Below are 20,642 nucleotides of genomic sequence, written 5' to 3'. Positions count from 1 at the left end.
GGGGCTGTAATAGAGCAAAGTTCTATGGATGTTCCTCCTTCGGGAGAACATTTCTCTCGTTTGTGAGAGAGAGTCTTGAGTGACCAGAGTGTGATTTACGCCTATGCTTCTTCCCCCTAGGGCGGGGGAAAAGCATATTCCTAGGCGACTTTCTCCTTTGGGAGACTATTCCTCTCGTTCGTGAAAGAAAGCTTGCAAGCTTCTTGGGCCTCAGCAGTCTCCCTCCTCAGAGGATCCTGCTAGACACTTCCCCTTTAGGGGTTCATTACCCTTGGTGTGCTCCTCTCTCATTGGTAAGGAGACATCTGCTTGGGTTCAAGTCGGGTAGTTTCTTCGTGTTCTCATGGCAGTCTCTGAGTCTTCAGGCCTGTGCGACCCCAAGCCTTCAGGCACCCGTTATGCTGAGTCTTTCGGCTCTCGTAACCCCGAGCCTTTCGGCTCTTGTAACTCCAAGCTTTTGGGCTCCCGTTACGCTGAGCCGTTTGGCTCTCGTAACCCGGGACCTTCAGGTCCTCGTCGCACTGAGCCTTTGGGCTCTCGTGACCTGGAACCTTTGTTCTATTGTGACTCGCGTTGCGTTGAGCCTTTTGGCTCTCATGACTCTTGTTATGTTGAGCCTTCGGGCTCTCGTGACCCATATTGCGTTGAGCCTTCAGGGTCTCGTGACCCTCGTTACGTTGAGCCTTCGGGCTTGCATGACCCTGAGCCTCTGGGCTCTCATCGTGTGGAGCCTCTGGGTTCTTGTGACCCTCGTTTTGCCGAGCCTTCGGGCTCAAGTGACTCTTGTTACACTGAGCCTTCGGGCTCAAAGGACTCTCATTACGCTGAGCCTTCGGGCTCTCGTGACCTTCATTACGCTGAACCTTCTGGTTCTCGTGACCTTAAGCCATCAGGTTCTCGTCGTGCTGAGCCTTGGGCTCTCATGATTCTGGACCTTCGGGTCCTCGTCATTTTGATCTCTCGATCTCGTGACATAGAACCTTTGGGGTCTCGTCGCGCGAAGCTTTTGGCCTTATGCGACCCTGGGTCTCTAAGCTCCTGTTATGATTGTCTTCCAGGGTTTCGTAATCTACATCCTCTCGCCGTGCCGAACCTCAGGGCTTGCGTGACTTAGAGCCTTGGGGCTCTCGCCATGACGAGTCCTCGGATTCTTGTTATCTGACTTCTGCTTTGTTTCCAGCTGCGTCGTGTGATGGAGTAGTGTTGCCTTACGGAGCAGCGTCATTCAAATTACTAGGATTGGGCTCCAGAGCCTTTAAATATGCAGACCTGAGACTATATGATAAGCTCCCACGAAACCTTTGAATGATTGAAGACATTAAGGCTTTCAAGAGGAAACTGAAGACTTTCTTATTTCATGAGTCTTTTGACAGTGATGATTTAACAGTAAATGAACAATATGTGACTTGAAAAGATAGATACTGTGAACGAACAAGGTAAAACAACAGTGGAGGTCCTGTAGAGAGTGGGGTTCCCCTGCTGTATGGGACTGGAAAAGCAGCCATCAAAGTAAGTAAAGTACCCCGTCACCAAACTTCTGGTTGCTTCGCCTTCAGACTAGGTAACGTCGCCTTTTCTGATCGCTAAAGAGTATCCATGCCCAGGTAAACCTTCTCTCTAGATGGGACGTCCATCAGTCTTGCCAGTCACCTGATCACCTACTTGCCATGAGACAGCTCTCCCCACCTTGCTGTTATCCTCATCATTTGCCCTCGCAGTGTTCTCCGTGACCAACTGCCCTGATCCCCCTTAGGGATAGGTACCTTCTTGATCGGGTTCAGGGCGAAGGACTGAGGGAAGCTCCTGAGCAGTTCTTTGCTTCGAGGTTTCAACGTCTGGCAACCCCCTGCCCCCGATAGGTAGGCTTGTGCCAATCCTGCCTGCAGGTAAGAGTCAAAGAAACTTTTCCAGGTTCCTAGATCTAGGGCTCCTGTCTGTCCAAAGGATCCTCCCAGTTCATCAGAAGGTAGAGACTCCCATGGCTAAGCACATTATTTAACGTAGTGCTGGAGGTTGTGACTTGGGCCATTCCCTATTCTCAATCCTTGGGCGGGGTTGCCTAAAATCCGTCTATTGGCTGCCCTCCTTCCCGGCGCCTCTCCTCCTGCAGATCCTAAGAGGAGTTCAGAAGGTTTGGCTCTGGCGGGACCTTCCTGTAAGGAGATACCCGTCTCCCCTCGGAAAAAGAATCGGGGGGAAAGTACCTCAGGTTCAAGGGAGTCCCCTGCAGTTTCGATTTCCACCATTTAAACCAAAGGGTAAAGGAAAAGGATTAGGCCATCTCCTACAAGGGAGGACAGGGCAATCTCCATGACAGAATCCTTCTGCCTCTCTCTGATGGAGGTAGTTCATAGAAAGTCTCGCTCACCATCACACTTTGACGTAATCCCTCCTTCCGGAGAGGATCAAAGTCCTCTTAGGGAAGAAAAGTCCATAAGGCCTTCTTTTATGGAGGAACCCCTTCCTCAGCGCAAGGATCCGAAGGATGTTTTCACTATTCTAAAGTCTTCGTAAGAGCTTCTGCACCTCAGCAAGAGAGGCAGAGGGAAGTTTCGTCCTGTTCATCAACTAGAGTTGCCTTGTCAACTGCTTACCCTGATGACTTTAACCCACCCAGGGCTCCTATGGATGTGAGCTCAGAGGTGGATGAGCAATTTGGTCTCGAGGATGACCTTTTACCAACAGCTGCTAGCCCTAACCTCTCAGAGGTGGAGCTGAATGAGTCGGAGCATGCCTTCTGGCAAGTTTTAGCCTGTATCAGAACTATCAATGGACTGACAAATCCAGTGGCAGCCCCTCAGGATGGTAAAGACATGGTCTTGGACCAGGTCTATGGTACTCAGAAACCCCCGAGGGTCAGTGCAGCTTTTCCCTGGTCAAAGGGGTTGAAGAGTGTCAGACAGATGGCAGTGGCTCAAACCACAGGCTCCTTTACCTCCCTCCACACTAGCTCCTCCTCTAAACTCCTCCTGCTGCTGTTTCTGTAGCAGAGGAGATACTACGAGATCCGTAATGAGTCTATACTGGCCTTGCCTCTTGACTACTTTTAGGCACTCTCAAGGGGCACTCCCTTCGAGAAACTAACGGGACTCTCAGTCTCGTACTTGGCCTCAAAGGTCATCAACCAGGAAAAGGTTCCGAAGTATGCCATGCAGGCGACGTCATGGCTGGACTTCTGATTGGGATCTGTGGGACACCTGGTCAGATCTCAGTAATACCATCCTCAAAAGAAGGGATTCGATCATTGAGAAGTTCCATCGACAACTCCTACAGGCTGAGGTTTCAAAGCTGAGAAACTCCTCTTTCAAGGGGAGTTCTCTTTTTAAGCCGGAATATGTCGAGTATCTGTCGGAGAGGTGGAGGAAGTCCAACCAGGATTCGATTCTCCAAAAGGCCTTAACATTAAGACCTTACCACCCTCTGCCACAGAAGAAACAGCCTATTTCCAGACCACCGACATATAGGGGTAGGGTCCCAAGATAACAGGGCCACAAGGTGTCTAACAAGTCTTTTCGAGTCAACCGTAGAGGACCAAAGTTATCCTGTGGAGGAAGAGGGAATAGGAGATCTGGCAGAGGCCGATCCCTCTGGGATGGGCAATCCTTTCACATATCCACCTGTTTGGGAATGCCTGCAGAGTTACAGGGTAAGGTGGCTGCAGCTTGGGGCCGAACCTTGGGCGGTCGAAGTGATTCAATCAGGGTATCGTGTCTCATTCATTCAATCTCTCCCTCCACTCACTCGGGGTCCAGTTCCAATAACTTCCTATGTGAAGTGATCCGCAAAGGAGCCAGCCCTCCGGGCAGAAGTCCAGGCCATGTTGGAGAAGCTTGCTCTCCAAGAGGTCCTTGATGGGTCTCCAGGCTTCTTCAGTCAACTCTTTCTTGCAAAAAAGCCTTCTGGAGGTTGGAGACCTGTCATTGACCTCTCAGCCTTAAACAGGTTTGTCAGTTAAACCTCGTTCAAGATGGAGACAGCCGACATGGTCAGACAAGGAATAAAAGCGCAGGACTTCCGTGCACACTTATCTCAAGGATTCAAACTTCCAGATCCCAGTCCATCCATCTTCTAGGAAGTATCTAAGAATCATGTTCAACCAGAAAAAATACCAGTTCAAGGTGCTGTGTTTCGGTCTTTGCATGGAACCTCAGGTCTTCATGAGTGTTTTTACCCTATTGTCATCTTCTGCTCACAGAATCAACATTCATCCTTTAAGATATCTGGAGGACTGGTTGATTCTAGCAGACTCGGTGGTGGCCCTTCTTCAACACAGAGACAAACTTCTGAGGCTTTGCCAAGATCTGGGGATCAAGGTATACTTCGAGAAGTCTCAACTGCTTCCCTCTCAAAGACTGGTATACCTGATCATGATAATAGACACCAAATGGCACAAAGCCTTTCCATCAGACAAAAGAAGTCAGAGGCTGAGGAAGGGAGCACAGCCTTTCCTCAGGTGAGAAAGAGCTCCCAGTTCAGAGCTGGCTACATCTCCTTGGCCATCTGTCATCTCTGTCTTGTCTAGTACCCAACGGATGCCCCAGGATGAAATCCTTCCAGTGGCGTCTCAAGTCCCAATGGAATCAGGCTATCGTTTCCCCTGACTCCCTAATCCACCTTGGACCAGAGGTGCAGACGGACCTCAGATGTTTGGTGGCAGACGAGAACTTCTGCAAAGGGGTCGATCTCTTTCCTCCTCCGGAGTTGAAGCTCTTTTCAGTTGCATCAAAAGAAGGGTGAGTGGGCCACATGCTGCACCACACCATCTCTGCTTGTGGTTCGAATCAGAAAGGTATCAGCTTACAAATCTCTTCATGATGAGGGGAGCCTTTCTAGCCCTCCAACTGTTCCAACAGTTCCTAAACAAGCAAGGCTTTACCTTTTTACAGCCCCTGTGCCATCTAGCAGTAAAAATACTCAGATGGGCAGAAGACAACTCGGTTTCCTTATCTGCTCGATTCATTTCAGGCAAGAGGAATATACTTGCAGACAATCTTGAGCAGAGGGACTCAGATAGTGGGCTCCGAGTGGTCTTTGAATCGTCCAGTAGCCAACAAAGTCCCGACTTTGTGCAGTTCCCCAACTGTGGACCTGTTCAAAATGGTCCTGAACTTCAGGCTCCTGCTATACTGTTCCCCAGTCCCAGACCCCCAAGCACTTTGTAAAGATGCATTCCAACAACAGTGGGAGAATATAGATGTGTACGCGTTCCCCCCGTTCTGTCTGATGAAAAAATCCCCAACTATGTCTGAATAAGCAAGAACTTATCAATGACTAATAGCTCCCCTATGGTATCACGCTGAGTGGTTCCCGGACCTTCTGCAGCTCCTGAAGGAGCTTCCGAAGGAAAATCTTTCACGACACGATCTACTCGAACAGCCACCTGCCAACATCTCTCACAAAGCTGTAGCTTCGCTTCGACTTCACACCTGGAGACTGTCCCACACCTCCTCTCTCAGAGAGGCTTTTTGTAACGAGTTGTGGAAAGAATGTCTAGACACCTCAGATGCTCTTCATCATCAGTACCTGGCGGAGTGGGCTGTTTTCTTTGGCTGGTGTCGTTTAAGGTTAAGGTTTAAGGTTTAAGGTGTATCACTCCCCATGATGCCTCTATTCCAACAATAGTGGAGTTTCTTAGGCATCTTTGGGAAGAAATGCTTTTCTCGGATTTGGCAGTCAAAGGCTACCGCTCAGGCTCGTGTCTTGCCTATAAGCTGAAATGAGTAGATATTTCTTCCTTGTTGTAACTTTCCCTATTCATACAAAGTTACGAGATTACTTGTCTTCAGTTGAATGTTAGACCTCTTCCTTGGAACGTGGGTTCAGGTCGTTCCGTCTCTGAAGGGTCTCCCCTACAAACCATTAGACCAGGCAACAGACCGCCATCTTACCCTGAAGACGGTGTTTCTACTGTCTGTGGCTTTGACCAATAGAGTTAGTGAATTTCATGGTCTATCTAACTACATCTCCCATTCAAGGATATGGGAGGATGTAATACTCAGCTCTGTCCCTGAGTTTATTGCCAAGACTCAAAGTCCGGGTGTTGGATCCTAGATTTATGTAACCGAAGATCCAGACCAACTGGTACTTTGCCCAGTAAGGAGTCTGAGGTGTTACCTTTAAAGAACAGCAACAGCTCGTCCCAGTGTGTCAGCAGTGTTTGTTAGCATGGGGAAGGTCAAGAGGAGGGTCATGAGAAATACGATCTCTTCTTTGATTCACTAGATAATTGACTTTGCACTTAATCCAGACCCTTCTCCACTATAGCGACCTAGAGCTCATGACGTCAGGAGCATTGCAACATCCCTAGAATTCAAAATGAAGTACTCTGTGGCACAGTTACTATAAGAGGGCATATGGAAGCGTCAGACGACCTTCACCACCCACTACTTGCAGGATGTAACCCACAGAAATATGGATGCATTTTCCATTGGTCCTGTGGTGGCTGCACAACAAGTGGTCTAAAACACCTTGAGCTCCTTGATGGACGATGTCCAACCTTTGCTGCTGGAAGTTTAAGTGGGTCGATCATTGCCTGTTTCTTTTGCCAAAATCAACTGGATTAATGTCTAGTGATAGATGTTTACAAACTTGGCTATTACCGATAAAAGCTATTTTATGGAAACATTTTATCACTACTTCAAATACTGTATTGATTTAGTTTATAAACAATGTCAATGTTACATGTTTAATGATGCATTTCATTAGCGAACGGACTTTAGTTTATATTTGGAGGTGTGTATTTCAAGTTTATCATGCTATAAATGTTTCAAGTTTGGTTTATTGTATGACTATATTGAGTGTTTTTTTACTCAAATTGTTTTTTATTATTTGGTATCTTATTTGTTTCTTCAATGTGCACATACTCTTGTCACTTATACATATACAGTACATTCAAATAACTAATTTTGAGTTCATTTCTTACAAATTGGTTTTTGTTGTCCAAATTGAATAGCTTAAATCCCCTTTAGCCAACTTGGTAAATATGTTTTTTTTCCACCAAGATTAAAATATTTTTCATAAGTTAGAAATATATTACTATTGATATTGATAATGATATCTCAAAATATGCATATTTTACAAGTAATTGTTAGGAACATCAAAAAACTTAAGGTATTGCAGAGCCTTACATCAGTAGAATATTTAGTTACATGAGATCATCAATCCCTCATGAATTGGAATATATACAGTAAGTCCTCGGGTAACAGGAGAGATCTGTTCTGAGAGTATGTTGCAACTCAAGTTTTTATGTAAGTCGGAACACACCTGAATACAATACTGTATGTAAGCACTGAAGTCTCTCACCTATGCTAGTTCAGTAGTTGTCACATAATGTAGAACATAGTAACACACCTTATGGCATTGAAACATAACCCAGACTACAAAACACCTTCAAAATAATAGGTATAGAATGTTGAAATGAATCAGTGAAAAAGTGATAATTTCTTAATTAGATCTGCATTGCATCCCGAAACATTGCAAGTCTAAACCGATGTAACCTGAGGACTTACAGTATCTAAATATGGCTTCCAGAATGTGGAATGTTTCCTTATTGTCATAGTTATATAACACTTAAGTTAGGCTTAATCTTTGCCCAAAATTCTGTTTTTGCATACTGTAGTTCTTTCATGTGACTGACTTATGAATTAATTTTTTGCTTTATATTCCTTAAATATTTTTCAGGGGACACTCCCGATTCTTATGCATATGATGGTAACCGTCAGCGCAAGTGGAATGTTGCTACTTACAAATATGGAGCAATGTGGCAGTGTGGGGACATAATCTCTAGTACACTTGACCTCGATACGAGAGTTGTCAAATTCTACAGGTACGGCTAATTGGTATTTATGTTTATTGTTAAGATATTCAATCAATTTAAAACAATACTTTATTCAACTTAGGACCAAGCATTCAAAACTGCTTAATATATTTTAATGTTTCTCATGCTAATTGGGAAGAAGATACAATGATAGAAATACAAATGCTTATTTTTTTATTTCCATTATAAAAGAAATTTTAATATAAGATTCTATAGTATCAATGAAAGTACCAATGCTGTGAAAGCAATTTTTGAATTATTGGGCTGGTGGTAGCCCAGTGGAAATGTTGGGACTTGGCAATCTTGGAGCCAGAGTTTGGCCATGCTTAAAGTAGTATACAGTGAACCCTCGCTACTTCGCGGTTCGACCATCGCGGATTCACCACTTCGCGGGTTTTTTTCCATAACCCATATATATATATATATACATATCGCGGATTTTCCGGAAATTTCGAAAATACCGCGATATCTGAAGACCCCAAATACGATATTTCGTTACCTGTAATTCCATTAATACTGTAATTAGTAATATCTGCTCTTACTGATTGTTCATTGCATTTCATATGATATATAATTCAGCACAGAAAGAAATAAAACACGAAAAGAGAATGTGATCATACGATAATTCAGTACTGTATACAGTACGTAGTAAAATTAAATCGAACATGAAACGCAAATCAGATGCAGTCATACCATATTAGAATGGTGTAAGGCTGCTGATGGCTACTACTGTACTACAAATGTAATGGATGTGCTTCTTTTCCATGAATCTTTTGTATGTATACGTACGTAGTACTGCATCCAATAATATTCTTTGTTGTGAAAATCACATCTCGAATAAGCGTACGAGACAGAGAGAGAGAGATAGAGAGAGAGAGAGAGAGAGAGAGAGAGACACACATCCTACAAAAGAATAAAATAGCATACGTAAAGCTATTATTATTATTATTATTATTATTATTGTTGTTGTTGTTGTTAATAAAATTATTATTGTTATTATTATTATCATTATTATTATTATTACTGTATTATTATCATTATTTATTATTTTTATTAATACTGTACGCACAGTATACGCGGGGTATCTTGTACTTTGAGTTGGTAACCTACGCATCATATAAGACGGGTTGTGATTGGTTCAAGCGCTGATAGATGACGAATCAGAACTCAAGTTTTGTTATCTAGCCTGTGATTGGTGTTTTGCCCGCATCTCCAGCTTCCAGCCTCTGTTCGCGGCCACTTTCTCTTACGCCGTATCGCTGAGTAGACGTTCTTAAGTTTGTGAACTTTAATCTGTGCTGTGTGCGACTGTTTTAAGTTGAACTTTTTGTTGAACTTTCTGTTAAATCCTACTGTACAATGGCTCCCAAGCGTTCTGCTTCTACTAAGGCTGGTAGTGAGCCTAAACGCCACCGAAGGATAATGACGATTGCTGAGAAGGTGATGCTTCTCGATATGTTGAAAGACGGTAGAAGCTACGCGGCTATATCAAGAAGGACGAGGCGAACATTAGAAAGACGGCTGCAGTCACCTTTAGCAGATCAGCGAAGCGAGTCGTTACCACGCGTAATAAAACGATCGTACGCATGGAAGGTGCTTTAGCTGTGTGGATTGCCGACTGCCGGAAGAAGAACATAGCCTTGGATACGAACACCATCCGAACAAAGGCTTTGAGCTTGTATGAGAATTTTGCTGCAAAGGAACCTCAAGACGACGATGGCAACCATGCTGAAGATGATGATGATGCAGATGAACCTCAACCAGGGACATCCACTGATTCCCAGCCTCAGAAACAACGTTTTTCCGCCAGCAAAGGATGGTTCGCGAAGTTTCAGAAACGCTTCGCCCTGAAAAGCGTTTCCCTGCATGGTGAGGCTGCTTCGGCTGACACTGCCGCTGCTGAAACTTACGTGAACCAGACGTTCAAGAATATTATCGCCGAAGGTGGATACAAGCCGGAACAAGTGTTTAATATGGATGAGACCGGCTTGTTTTGGAAGAGAATGCTGTCACGAACTTTCCTGTTCAAAGAGGAAGCCAAAGCCTCTGGCTTTAAAGCATTCAAGGATCGCGTTACCCTCGTGATGTGTGGCAATGCTGCTGGATTTTTGCCAAAGCCGGGGCTTATTTATAAGTTAAAAAATCCTCGCGCTTTGAAAAATAAGAATAAGAATCTCCTTCCCGTGTACTGGATGCATAATCCAAAAGCATGGATTACAAAGATGCTGACCTCCAACTGGTTCCACCAGTGTTTCATCCCGCAAGTCAATGAATATCTCGTAGAGAAGGGCTTGCCATTCAAGATCCTTCTCCTTATGGATAACGCTGGTGGACACGCAACTGACCTGTCGCGTGAGGGCGATTAGGTTGAGTTCCTGCCACCCAACACCACGTCATTAATTCAACCGATGGACCAGGGGGTTATCAGGGCGTTCAAGGCCCTCTACACGAAGAATACCTTGGCGGACCTCGTTGTGTGTGTGGATGCTGCCCAAGATGATGAGGATGAAGATTTTAACTTGAAGGCGTACTGGCGGCATTACACCATAGCCACGTGCCTGAAGAATATTCAGAAGGCACTGCAAGAGATGAAACCTGCAACTGTGAATGCGAGCTGGAAGAAGTTGTGGCCCCAGATTGTTTACGACGACGAGGGATTTACACCTGCTGAGATTCAACACTCTGCAATACGGAAATCTGTGCAGTTGGCTGCCATAATTGGAGGTGACGGGTGTGGCGACATGACGACTGAAGACGTCGACGAGTTGTTGGACTGCCATTCCCAGCCGCTAACTGACGCAGACCTAGAAGACCTGACGAAATCGGCAAGCAAAGAAGAGAGTGAAACCCAGGAAGAGACCCAAGAAAATGTCGAAGAAACGGGCTTAACACTAGAACGGCTTGCCAAGGTCTGCAACCATATAAAGGAGATGAAAGAAATGTTGCAAGAGTGGGACGAGGATATGGTTCGTTCTATGCAATTCTCCAACAAGGTCGATGACATCATGACTCCCTACAGGATGCTCTTAGATCGAAAAAAGAAGCAGCGGCAGCAACTTCCGATCACAATGTTCTTCCAGCCTCGCAAAAAAGAGCCAGTTCCTCCTGCTAGTACGCCTTCGGAAGAAATTGAAGAAGTTGAAGAGGCGTTCCAGGAAAAGACACCTCCGTCTGAAGAGACGTAAAATACTATCATTGGCTGCACAGTAGAAGACATCATCAGCTTCATCATCATCATTTCTACTGTGCAGCAAATTCATCGCCATCATCATTCAAGTTTTTCTTGAACTTCTTTCGTGGTGAGTACAGTAACAATCTTTATTTGTTACTTTAATATTCTAACATTTTAATATTTGTGCCTGTTTTATAGTTTAGTACTGTATGCATTAAGTTAAAGGGAAGGTTTTAAAAGTCTACATGTTGTAACCTATCATATTTTTTTTGTTTAAAATTTACATTTACAGTACGTACGTAAAACCTCTCTCTCTCTCTCTCTCTCTCTCTCTCTCTCTCTCTCTCTCTCTCTCTCTCTCTCTCTCTCTCTCTCTCTCTCTCTCTCTCTCTCTCTCTCTCTCTCTCTCTCTCTCTCTCTCCTCTCTCTCTCTCTCTCTCTCTCTCTCTCTCTCTCTCTCTCTCTCTCTCTCTCTCTCTCTCTCTCTCTCTCTCTCTCTCTCTCTCTCTCTCTCTCTCGTAAATTGTTTTCCTTCTTTGCTACGTGCAATACGTACTGTATGATTTTATATAGATACGGTAAATTATATTTGTAATAACATATTTTGTAAATGCTTTTACTGTAAATATCATTATTTATCACTTTCATCATGCGCGTTTAAATGCCTTCTTTGTTCTGAGCGTGGTTGTTTACTGAGCGTACAGTACTTTATGACGCCGTCGTTTCAGGCGGCGTCATAAAGAAAAACATTTCATTTGGAAGTCCTAAGAAAAATTAAGTAAAACATTGGTAATAACAAAATCAACATACTGTATAATCAATATAATCGATGCAAAAACTAACCTATACATATATGTGTACACTAAATGAGTTTGTTTCTTCATTATGATCAGAGATGAACGTAAGAAAAACATTGGTTGCCATTTTTTATCGTGCTTTTTAGCGTGTTTAGGAAACGCATGATATAAAATCGCCTTTAATATTTGTGCCTGTTTTAGTTTAGGGTACTGTAGTACATGCATTAAGTGTTCTGTACATTAAAGGGTAGTTTGTTAACAGTACTACGTACAAGGGAAAGTTTTAAAAGTCCGAATATACATGTTAAATAAATAGGTAAATATGGTGTCACTACTTCGCGGATTTTCACCTATCGCGGCCAGGAGTGGAACCTATCTACCGCGATAAACGAGGGTTCACTGTAGTTTTCTTTAGTGTTGACAACCTTACTGTCCTGCCAGCATTATGATAGGCATAGGATCCTTTCTTGAGACATTTAAAATGATGACTGAAGTCTTGTTCAATTGAAATGCTGACTATGTAATTGAAAATAAAGACCAAAAATCGAAGTTGTTCAGCTATTTGCAAACGTCATGGCTGAATTGTTCAAGAAGCATCTAGTCAAGCAAAGGTGATATACTAATAGGTTTTTATGGGTTTGTAGACTATACATGCATACTCTTTAATGTAAGTATGTTGTAAAACGTGTGCTTTTAGATATTTTAAAGTCTACAGCTGTGAGTTGACCCTGCAGGAAAGCTTCTAGAAGTGAATAAGCTGCAAGATTTTTAGTGCACAGCAGTATCAGTCAATTGGAAGGCAAAATTAGTGCTGTTGCAGGGGGTATTTTGGAGAATAGATGACAGCCTTACCATGTCTCGAGACATTAAAGGGGCATTCTCTTGGCTATCCTTGAAGATATCGGAAAAGTTAAGGCGAGAGGTAGACGAGCAACTGTCGGCAAGAGTAATCAGAAGTAGGGATCAGACAGAAGTAAAACATGATTATAAAAAGAAGTGACAAATCAAACAAATTAGGATAGAGAAGATAGTGAAATGAACATGAAAAATAACATGCAAGATATGTAATGAAATGATGTAAACCTGCTAACTAAAAATCATTTGCAATATTGTACTAAAGGGATACTGCGCAAATGAAATATACCAAAAACCATTAGACAGGGAAAAAAAAAAAGTCATTAACTTGAAATCATATAATTAGCCACAGATCGTTGCTAGTTATGCATAAATATTTACTTGTTCTGACACAAATACAAACTCTTCGCTATTTTTAAGGATATACTTTCGTTGAAGCTGAAAATTGGGCCATGATAATTTTAGCGAGGGATAACCACCCCAACCGCTAGTTAGCTGGAGGGGTGGGAGGTAGTAGCACCCACTTTTCTTTCTGGCTCTGTGGAGACCGGGCATATTGCCACTCTCTCCTGCGTAGACTTCCCAATGAAATAATACTTATTTTCTTTTTCTTTCAGAAGAGTTTGGTTTTCTTCTTGAAAGTTCCATGCGTACATGTCCTGGTCCCGAAGGCCGCTTCAGCGGTACCTGCATGTCCTCCCTAGAGACGGACCGCAACCTGCTGTGTCTGGCTTGGCGAGGCCACTCGTGTCAACGGGACGACACCTGTATGAGAGTAGGGAGTGGTCTGCCTCCTAGTGGGAGTGGTTCGGGGGAAGGAAAAAGAAGTCAAAGGGAGATTCTTTTCCTTTGGGGTCTTCCTTGAAGTCGAAGTAATTCCGGGCTGCTTCTTTAACCCCCCAATTTATCCCCGAAGCTACTCCTCCCCCAATCCTCTCTGGGGAACGGCCGAGTAGTAGCGCAGCCCTGGTCACTCCAGGTCCACCTTGTAGGTCAAGGGATGGTAACGTTTCCCCTAGTGATTTTGGTTCCGCCCTCTTTAAAGGATGTTCTCTTTGGACTCCTTCAGTTGGGGGCTGAGCGGAGGCTCACTCCTACTTCTTCGGAAGTGGAGCCCTCTCCTGAGGGGGCAGGCGCTGCTGCCCGTCGGTCGGACTTTTGGTCTCCCATGACTAACGCGGAAAACGTTGATATTTCACCAAGAGCGGTGGATGAGCAAAGTCCTTGGAAAGTTCACCCTCTTGGGGAACATCTCTCTCATCCGTGAGAGAGAACCGGTTGTAATCAGCGGACTCCTTATGCCTACGCTTCTCCGCCTAGGGCTGGGTTCGAACTTAGGTTCAGGCGTCATTCTAATCCAGGAGAACAGACTTCTCTTCCGAGAGAGGAAGCTTTTGAGCGTGTTAGGTCTCGGCAGTCTCCCTCTCCAGAGGTTTCTGCTTGACGTTCCCTTTTGGGGGTTCGTCAGGTGGAGGGGTTCTTGACCCCTTCATCTCGGGCGTACTCCTCCCCCAGCAGTATGGAGACGTCTTTTTGAGCCTTCTTGCTCAGGTCACGATGTTCCTTCGGGTTCACGTGACGGTCTCGCTTTGAACTTGCGTGACCCCGAGCGTCAGGGATCCCGATATGTTGAGCCTTTGAGCTCTCGTAACCCGGGACCTTCAGGGCCTCGTCTTGCTGAGCCTTCGGGCCTGTGTGACCCCAAGCCTCTTGGCTCCTGCTACCTGGGACCTTCGCCGCTTTGTCACACTGAGCCTTTGGGGTCTTGTGACCTGATACCTTTAGGTTCCCATTGCGTACAATCTTCCGGCTTTCATGACACCTGTTATGTTGAGCCTTTGGGGTCTCGTAACCCTGAGTCAGGATTTTTGTCACGTAGAGCCCCCGGGCTCTCGTGACCCTTGTTGTGTTGAGCCTTCTGTCTCTTGTGATCTGCATTGCGTTGAGACCTCGGGCTCTTGTAACCCCCGTTATGCTGAGCCTTCGGGCTCTTGGGACCTTGTCCCGCTGAATCTTCGGGCTCTTCTGATCATTGTCCCGCTGAGCCTGCGAGCTCTCATGACCCTTGTTACGCTGATCCTTCAGGCTTTCATGACACTCTACGCTGAGCCCTCGGACTCTAGAGACCCCCATTATGTTGAGCCTTACGGCTCTCGTAACCCGGACTTTTCGGACTCTCGTCAAGTAAGCCTCCAGGCTCTCGTGACCCTTGTTGTTCTGACTCTTCGGCCTCTTGGGACTGACGTTATGTTGAGCCTTTGGGCTCTATTAACTCCTGTTGCACTGAGCCTCCGGGCTCTTGTAACTCTCGTTATGCTGAACTGTCGGGTTTGTGTGTACCTGATCCTTCATGCTCGCATCTCGCTGAGTTCTCGGACTCTCGCGACTGGGCACCTTTGGGTTTTTCATCACGATGATCCCTTGTGGCCTCATGACACAGAACCTTCGGGTTCTCGTCACGCTGACCCTGTGGGTCTTGCTAGTTACAAGAATCTTTTGCGATTTTGTGACTTGGAACTTTTGGTTGCTCATTGCGCCGAACTCCAGGGTTCGCGCGACACAGAGTTTTCGCGCTCTACCAATAACAAACTCTAGGGATTTTTGTCATCCGCCCACTGCTAGTTTTCTTGCTGCGTCGCAAGGCAGAACAACGTCGCCCAACAGAGCAGCTTCGTGTGATTGAGTAGAGTATCGCAAATAACCATCCTCACGAGACCTACTCCGTTACCTTCCTTCTGGTTGTGTAGCACCAGTTTGGCCTTGCCAGCTGCTCCCCCCTTGTCTTTGGATGAGGTTTCGTCACTTTTCTTGGTTGCGGGAGAAGGTATCCCTGCCCAGGGAAACCCTCTCACAAGGCAAGATTTCCATCAGTCTCGTCAGTCTCCACTGCCGTTAGAAAGCCTGCGCCACCTCGCTGCTCCCCCCACTGTCATTTGCCCTCGCAGCAGTCCTTGAAACTTACTGCTCCGATCCACCTTAAGGATCGATACCCTCCAGATCGGGTCAAGGGCAAAGAACTGGGGGAATCTCCATGGCAGTCCGTTGCTCAGAAGTTTCAACACCCAGCACCTCCCTGGAAGGGTAGGCCAGTGCCAATCCTCCCTGCAAGAAAAGAGTTGAGGAAACCTTTCTAGGTTCCTAAACCTAGGGGTCTGTGCCATCCGAAAGATCCTCCTCCCAGTTCATCGGGACCTAGAGACCCCCCATGGCTGAGCGCATTATTTAACGTAATGCGGGAGGCTGTGATGGGGGTCATCCCTCCTTCACAATCCTTGGGCGGTACCCTAAAGATTCCTTTGTTGGCTGCTCTCTTTCCATGTGCCTCTCCTCCTGCCGATCCCAGTAGGATCTCAGAAGGCTCTGCTCTGGCGGCGCCTCCTTGTAAGGAGAAACATCTCTTTCTTCGAAAGAGGACATAGGAGGAAAGTGCCTCAGAATTCCAACTGAGTCGCCTGCAGTTCAGGGTTCCTCAGGGCAAACCTAAGGGGAAGAGGAAAAAGATCAGACCGTCTCCCCCAAAGGAGGGCAGGGCAATTTATTTTACAGACTCCTTCCACCTCACTCTGATTGAGGGGGTGCCTAGGGAGTCTTTCCCTCCAACACAAGTTGACACAATTCCTCCTCCTGAAGAGAACCATTGTCCTCTCAGGAAAGAGAAGGCCTCAAGGCCTACTCTTATTAAGGAACTCCTGCCTCAGCGCAGGGAACCGAATGACTCTTCCATACCAAAGTCCTCGGTAAGAGCTCCCTGACCTCAGCAAGAGATGCAGAAGGAAGTCTTGTCCACGTCAACAGTAGTTGCCCATCAACGGTCTATTCTGACAACTTCGACTCACCCTTGGCTCCTATGGATGAGAGCTTGGAATTGGATGAGCATTACTGTCTTAGGACAACCTTATCCCAGCTCCCACTAGCCCTAAGGTCTCGGGGGCAGAGCAGAAGGAATTGTAACACGCCTTCTGGCAGATTTTAACCTGTATTCGTTCCAGCAACGGACTGCCAGATCCATCGACAGCCCCTCTTGATGGATAAGACACGGTTCTAGGTCAGGTCTATGGCACCCAGAGACCCCTGAGTGCTAGTGCAGCTTTGCCCTGGTTAAAGGGGTTGAAGAGTGTCAGACAGAAGGCTGTGGCTCCACCTCCCTTTGCTCCAACGCCTCCTTTAAGCTCCTCTTGCGGCTTTATATGCACCAGAGGAGATATTACAAGATCCTTAATGAAGCTCTTCTGGCCTTGCCTCTCGACCACTAGATTGAGGCATTCTCAAAGGTACTCCCTTTGAGAAATTAACGGGACTCTCGGTCTTGTAATTGCCCTCGGAGATCCTCAACCAGGAAAAAGTAGCAAAGTATGCTATGCAGGTAACTTCGTGGCTTGACCTGTGGTTGGGATCAGTTGGACAACTTATTAGGTTTCAGGATTGGTCTCGGGCATCCATGAGGAGGTTGATGGAAACCTTCCTTTTGTCCGGCACCAGGGCGATCAAGTTCCTCTCCCACCAGGTGGTTAACCTGTGGGCAATCACCATCCTGAAGAGAAAGGATTCGATCATTGGCAGGTTCCATCGACAACTCCCTCAGACCAAGGTTTCTAGGCTGAGAATCTCCTCCTTCGAGGGGAGTTCTTTCTTCAAGTATCCAACTAGGGTTCCATCCTCCAAAAGGCCTTAACATCAAGGTCCTTCCAACCTCTGCCACACAAGAAGCAGCCGGCTTCAAAAACGCTGATAGGTAGGGCTAGGGGTTCAAAACAGCAGGGCCTAAAGGTGTCTAAAAAGCCTTTTCGGGGCAAGAACAAGGTTTAAAGTTCTTCAGTGGAGGGAAGGGAAATGATCTGGCAAAGACGGATCCTGCTAGGACAAGCAATCCTCCCACTTGTCCACCTGTGAGGGGATGCCTGCAAAGCTGCTGACTAAGGTGGCTGCACCACGGGGCCAAACCCTGGACGGACAAGGTGATTCATTCAGGGTATCACGTCCCATTCACGCCATCTCTCCCTCCACTAACTTGGAATCCAGTACCAATGAACTCCTATGCGAAGAGATCCGCAAAGGAGCCAGCCTTCCGGGCTGAAGTCCAGACCATGTGGGAGAAAGAGCTCTCGAAGAGGTCCTCGACGGGACCCTAGGCTTCTACAGTCGACTCTTTCTTGTGAGGAAAGCGTCTGGAAGCTGGAGACCAGTCATCAATCTCTCAGTCTTGAATAAGTTTGTCAATCAAACCTCGTTCAAGATGGAGACAGCTGACACGGTCAGACAAGCAATAAGATTGCAGGACTTCCTGTGCTCACTGGATCTCAAGGACTCATACTTCCAGTTCCCAATCCAATACCTTCCAGGAGGTATATAAGATTGATGCTCAACCAGAAACCATACCGGTTCAAGGTGCTGTGTTTCGGTCTTTCCATGTCACGCCTAGTGTTCACAAGTGTTTGGCCTTGTGTCATCCCGGGCTCACAGAATTGGCATTCGTCTCCTAAGATAACCTGGACGACTGGGTGATTCTAGCTGACTTGGCGCTGACCCTTCTTCGCCACTGAGACAAGCTTCTAAGGTTTTGCCAAGATCTAAGGATTATGGTAAATCTCGAAGGCTCGACTGCTCTCCTCTCTAAAATTGGTATACCTGGGGATGTTAATACACACCAAACGACACAAAGCTTTTCCATTAGACGAAAGAATTCAGAGGCTTAGCAAGGTAGCACAGCCCTTCCTCAGGCAAGGAGAGCTCCCAGCCCAGAGCTGGCTACGTTTCCTCGGCCATCTATCCTCTCTGACCCGTCAAGTACCCAACGGACGCCTTAGGATGAGATTCCTCCAGTGACGTTTCTAGTCCTAATGGAATCAGGCCACCGATTCACTGGATCTTCACTGATTCACAGGATCTTCCAGGTCACATAGGACACATAGATACAGATAGATCTCAGATGGTGTCTAGCAGACAAGATCCACTGTAAAGGGGTTGATCTTCTCGTTCCTCCCCCGGAATTGATGCTCTTTTCAGATGCATCAAAAGAAGGGTTGGGGGCCCATATGCTGCACCACATCATCTCTCGCGTCTGGTCCGAATCAGAATGGTATCAGCATATAAATCTCTTTAAAGATGAGGGCAGCCTTCCTCACCCTCCAGCAGTTCCACCAGTTCCTGGTGGGGCACTCTATAGTATTGATGAGTGATAATACCGCGGGAGTAGCTCACCTAAACAAGCAAGGCAGTACCTTTTTTGCAGCCCCTGTTCCATCTAGCAGTAGAGATACTCAGATGGGCAGAAAACAACTCGGTGTCCCTTTCTGCTTGCTTCATTCCAGGCAAGAGGAATGTGTTTGCAGACAATCTGAGCAGAGGGACTCGGTTAGTGGGCACCGAGCAGTCTTTGAATCATCTAGTAGTCCTCAACTGTGGACCTGTACGCAACGGCCCTGATCTTTAGGGTCCCGCTGTACTATTCCCCAGTCCCGGATCCCCAAGCTCTTTGGCAAGATGCATTCCAACAATGGTGGGAGAACATAGATGTGTATGCGTTCCCCCCCCCCCCCGTTCTGTCTGATGAGAAAAGTCCTCAACCATATCAGAATAAGCAAGAAATCGATGACTCTAAAAGCTCCGCTATGACATCAAGCATAATGGTTCCCGAACCTTTTGCAGCTCCATATGGAGATTCCGGGGAAGCTCCCTCCACGACAAGATCTACTCAAACAGCTACATACCAACATCTTCCACAAAGCTGTAGCTTCGCTTTGACTTCACACCTGGAGACTGTCCAGCACCTCCTCTCTCAGAGAGGCTTTGCGAAACAAGTTGTGAGAAGAATGGCTGGACCCTTCAGACACTCTTCAGCGTTGGTCAATTTCTCTCGGTTTTGGCAGTCAAAGGCTACCGCTCGGCCTTGAGTCTCGCCTTTAAACTGAAAGGAGTAGATATTTCCTCCTTGTTGGAACTTTCCTTACTCATACAGAGTTATGAGATTACTTGTCTCCAGTCGGATATTAGACCCCCCCCCCTTGGAACGTGGTTCTAGTCCTTCAGTACCTGAAGGATTCCCCCTACGAACCAATACGCCAGGCAACAGATCGCCATCTTACCCTGAAGACGGTGTTCCTACTCGCTTTGGCTTCGGCTAAGAGAGTCAGTGAGCTGCTTGGTTTATCTTATGACATCTCCCACTGAAGGAGATGGGGAGAAGTAATACTCAGCTTCGTCTTTGAGTTCATTGCTAAGACACAAAATCAGGGTGTGCTGGATCCTAGATACGACCCATTCCGGATAGAGAGTCTCCGTTCTGTAACGGAAGATCCAGACCAACGGGTACCTTGTCCAGTAAGGAGTCTTAGGTGTTACTTTAAAAGAAGAGCAGCATGTCGTCCCTGTGTGTCAGCACTTTTTGTTAGCATGGGGAAGGTCAAGAGGAGGGTCACAAGAAGAAATTTGGACCTGCAAGGTCTTAATCCTGACCCTCCTCCTCAAAAACAACCCAGAGCCCATGACGTCAGGGGCATTGCAACGTCCCTGGCGTTCAAGAAAAACTACAAGGGGCCATGTGTAAGCATCAGACTACCTTCACCACCCACTACCGGCAAGACGTAACCCCCAAGAGCATGAATACATCTTCCATTGGTCGTGTGGTGGCTGCACAGCAAATGGTCTAAAACTCCTTAAGGTCCTTGATGAACATGCAGTAGAGGGCTGAGGTTACCCGGGTTAGTTTAGGGTGAATGAGTAAAGAATGACTGGCTTCCTTCTTCTTTTCACCATCTCCCCTCCTGAGGAAATCAGCACTACAGTACCCAGCACTGCTGACCTCACCTCTCTGCAGGTAAGGTACATTTTGCTTGAGCATTCTGATTATAGGAATAATATCTTTTGTGTCCTTAATACCCTCTGCGACGGAGGCTATTTGGCGAAGTGTCAGGGGGTATCGCACTGCTTGTGAATTGCTCGCAAAAATTGCCAATTTGCTCGTAAAATCAGGAGATTCAAGTGCAAAATTGCGAGTTTCACACGT

General features: G+C 46.2%; 1 protein-coding gene across 1 annotated transcript in view; it reads left to right on the top strand.

The window, feature by feature from the left end:
- Window positions 1-20,642, top strand: part of LOC137655775 (E3 ubiquitin-protein ligase RNF123-like) — a 233,307-nt gene that overhangs the window by 77,038 nt on the left and 135,627 nt on the right. Inside the window, exon 7 of the mRNA XM_068389912.1 lies at window positions 7,681-7,825. Within this exon, the coding sequence (XP_068246013.1) occupies window positions 7,681-7,825 (145 nt within the window). The remainder of the gene's footprint in view (window positions 1-7,680; window positions 7,826-20,642) is intronic.

Source organism: Palaemon carinicauda, chromosome 16, assembly GCF_036898095.1.
Source record: "Palaemon carinicauda isolate YSFRI2023 chromosome 16, ASM3689809v2, whole genome shotgun sequence".
Classification (NCBI taxonomy): domain Eukaryota; kingdom Metazoa; phylum Arthropoda; class Malacostraca; order Decapoda; family Palaemonidae; genus Palaemon; species Palaemon carinicauda.
The sequence above is the reverse complement of the archived record's forward strand: the minus strand, read 5'-3'. Positions and strand labels throughout refer to the sequence as shown.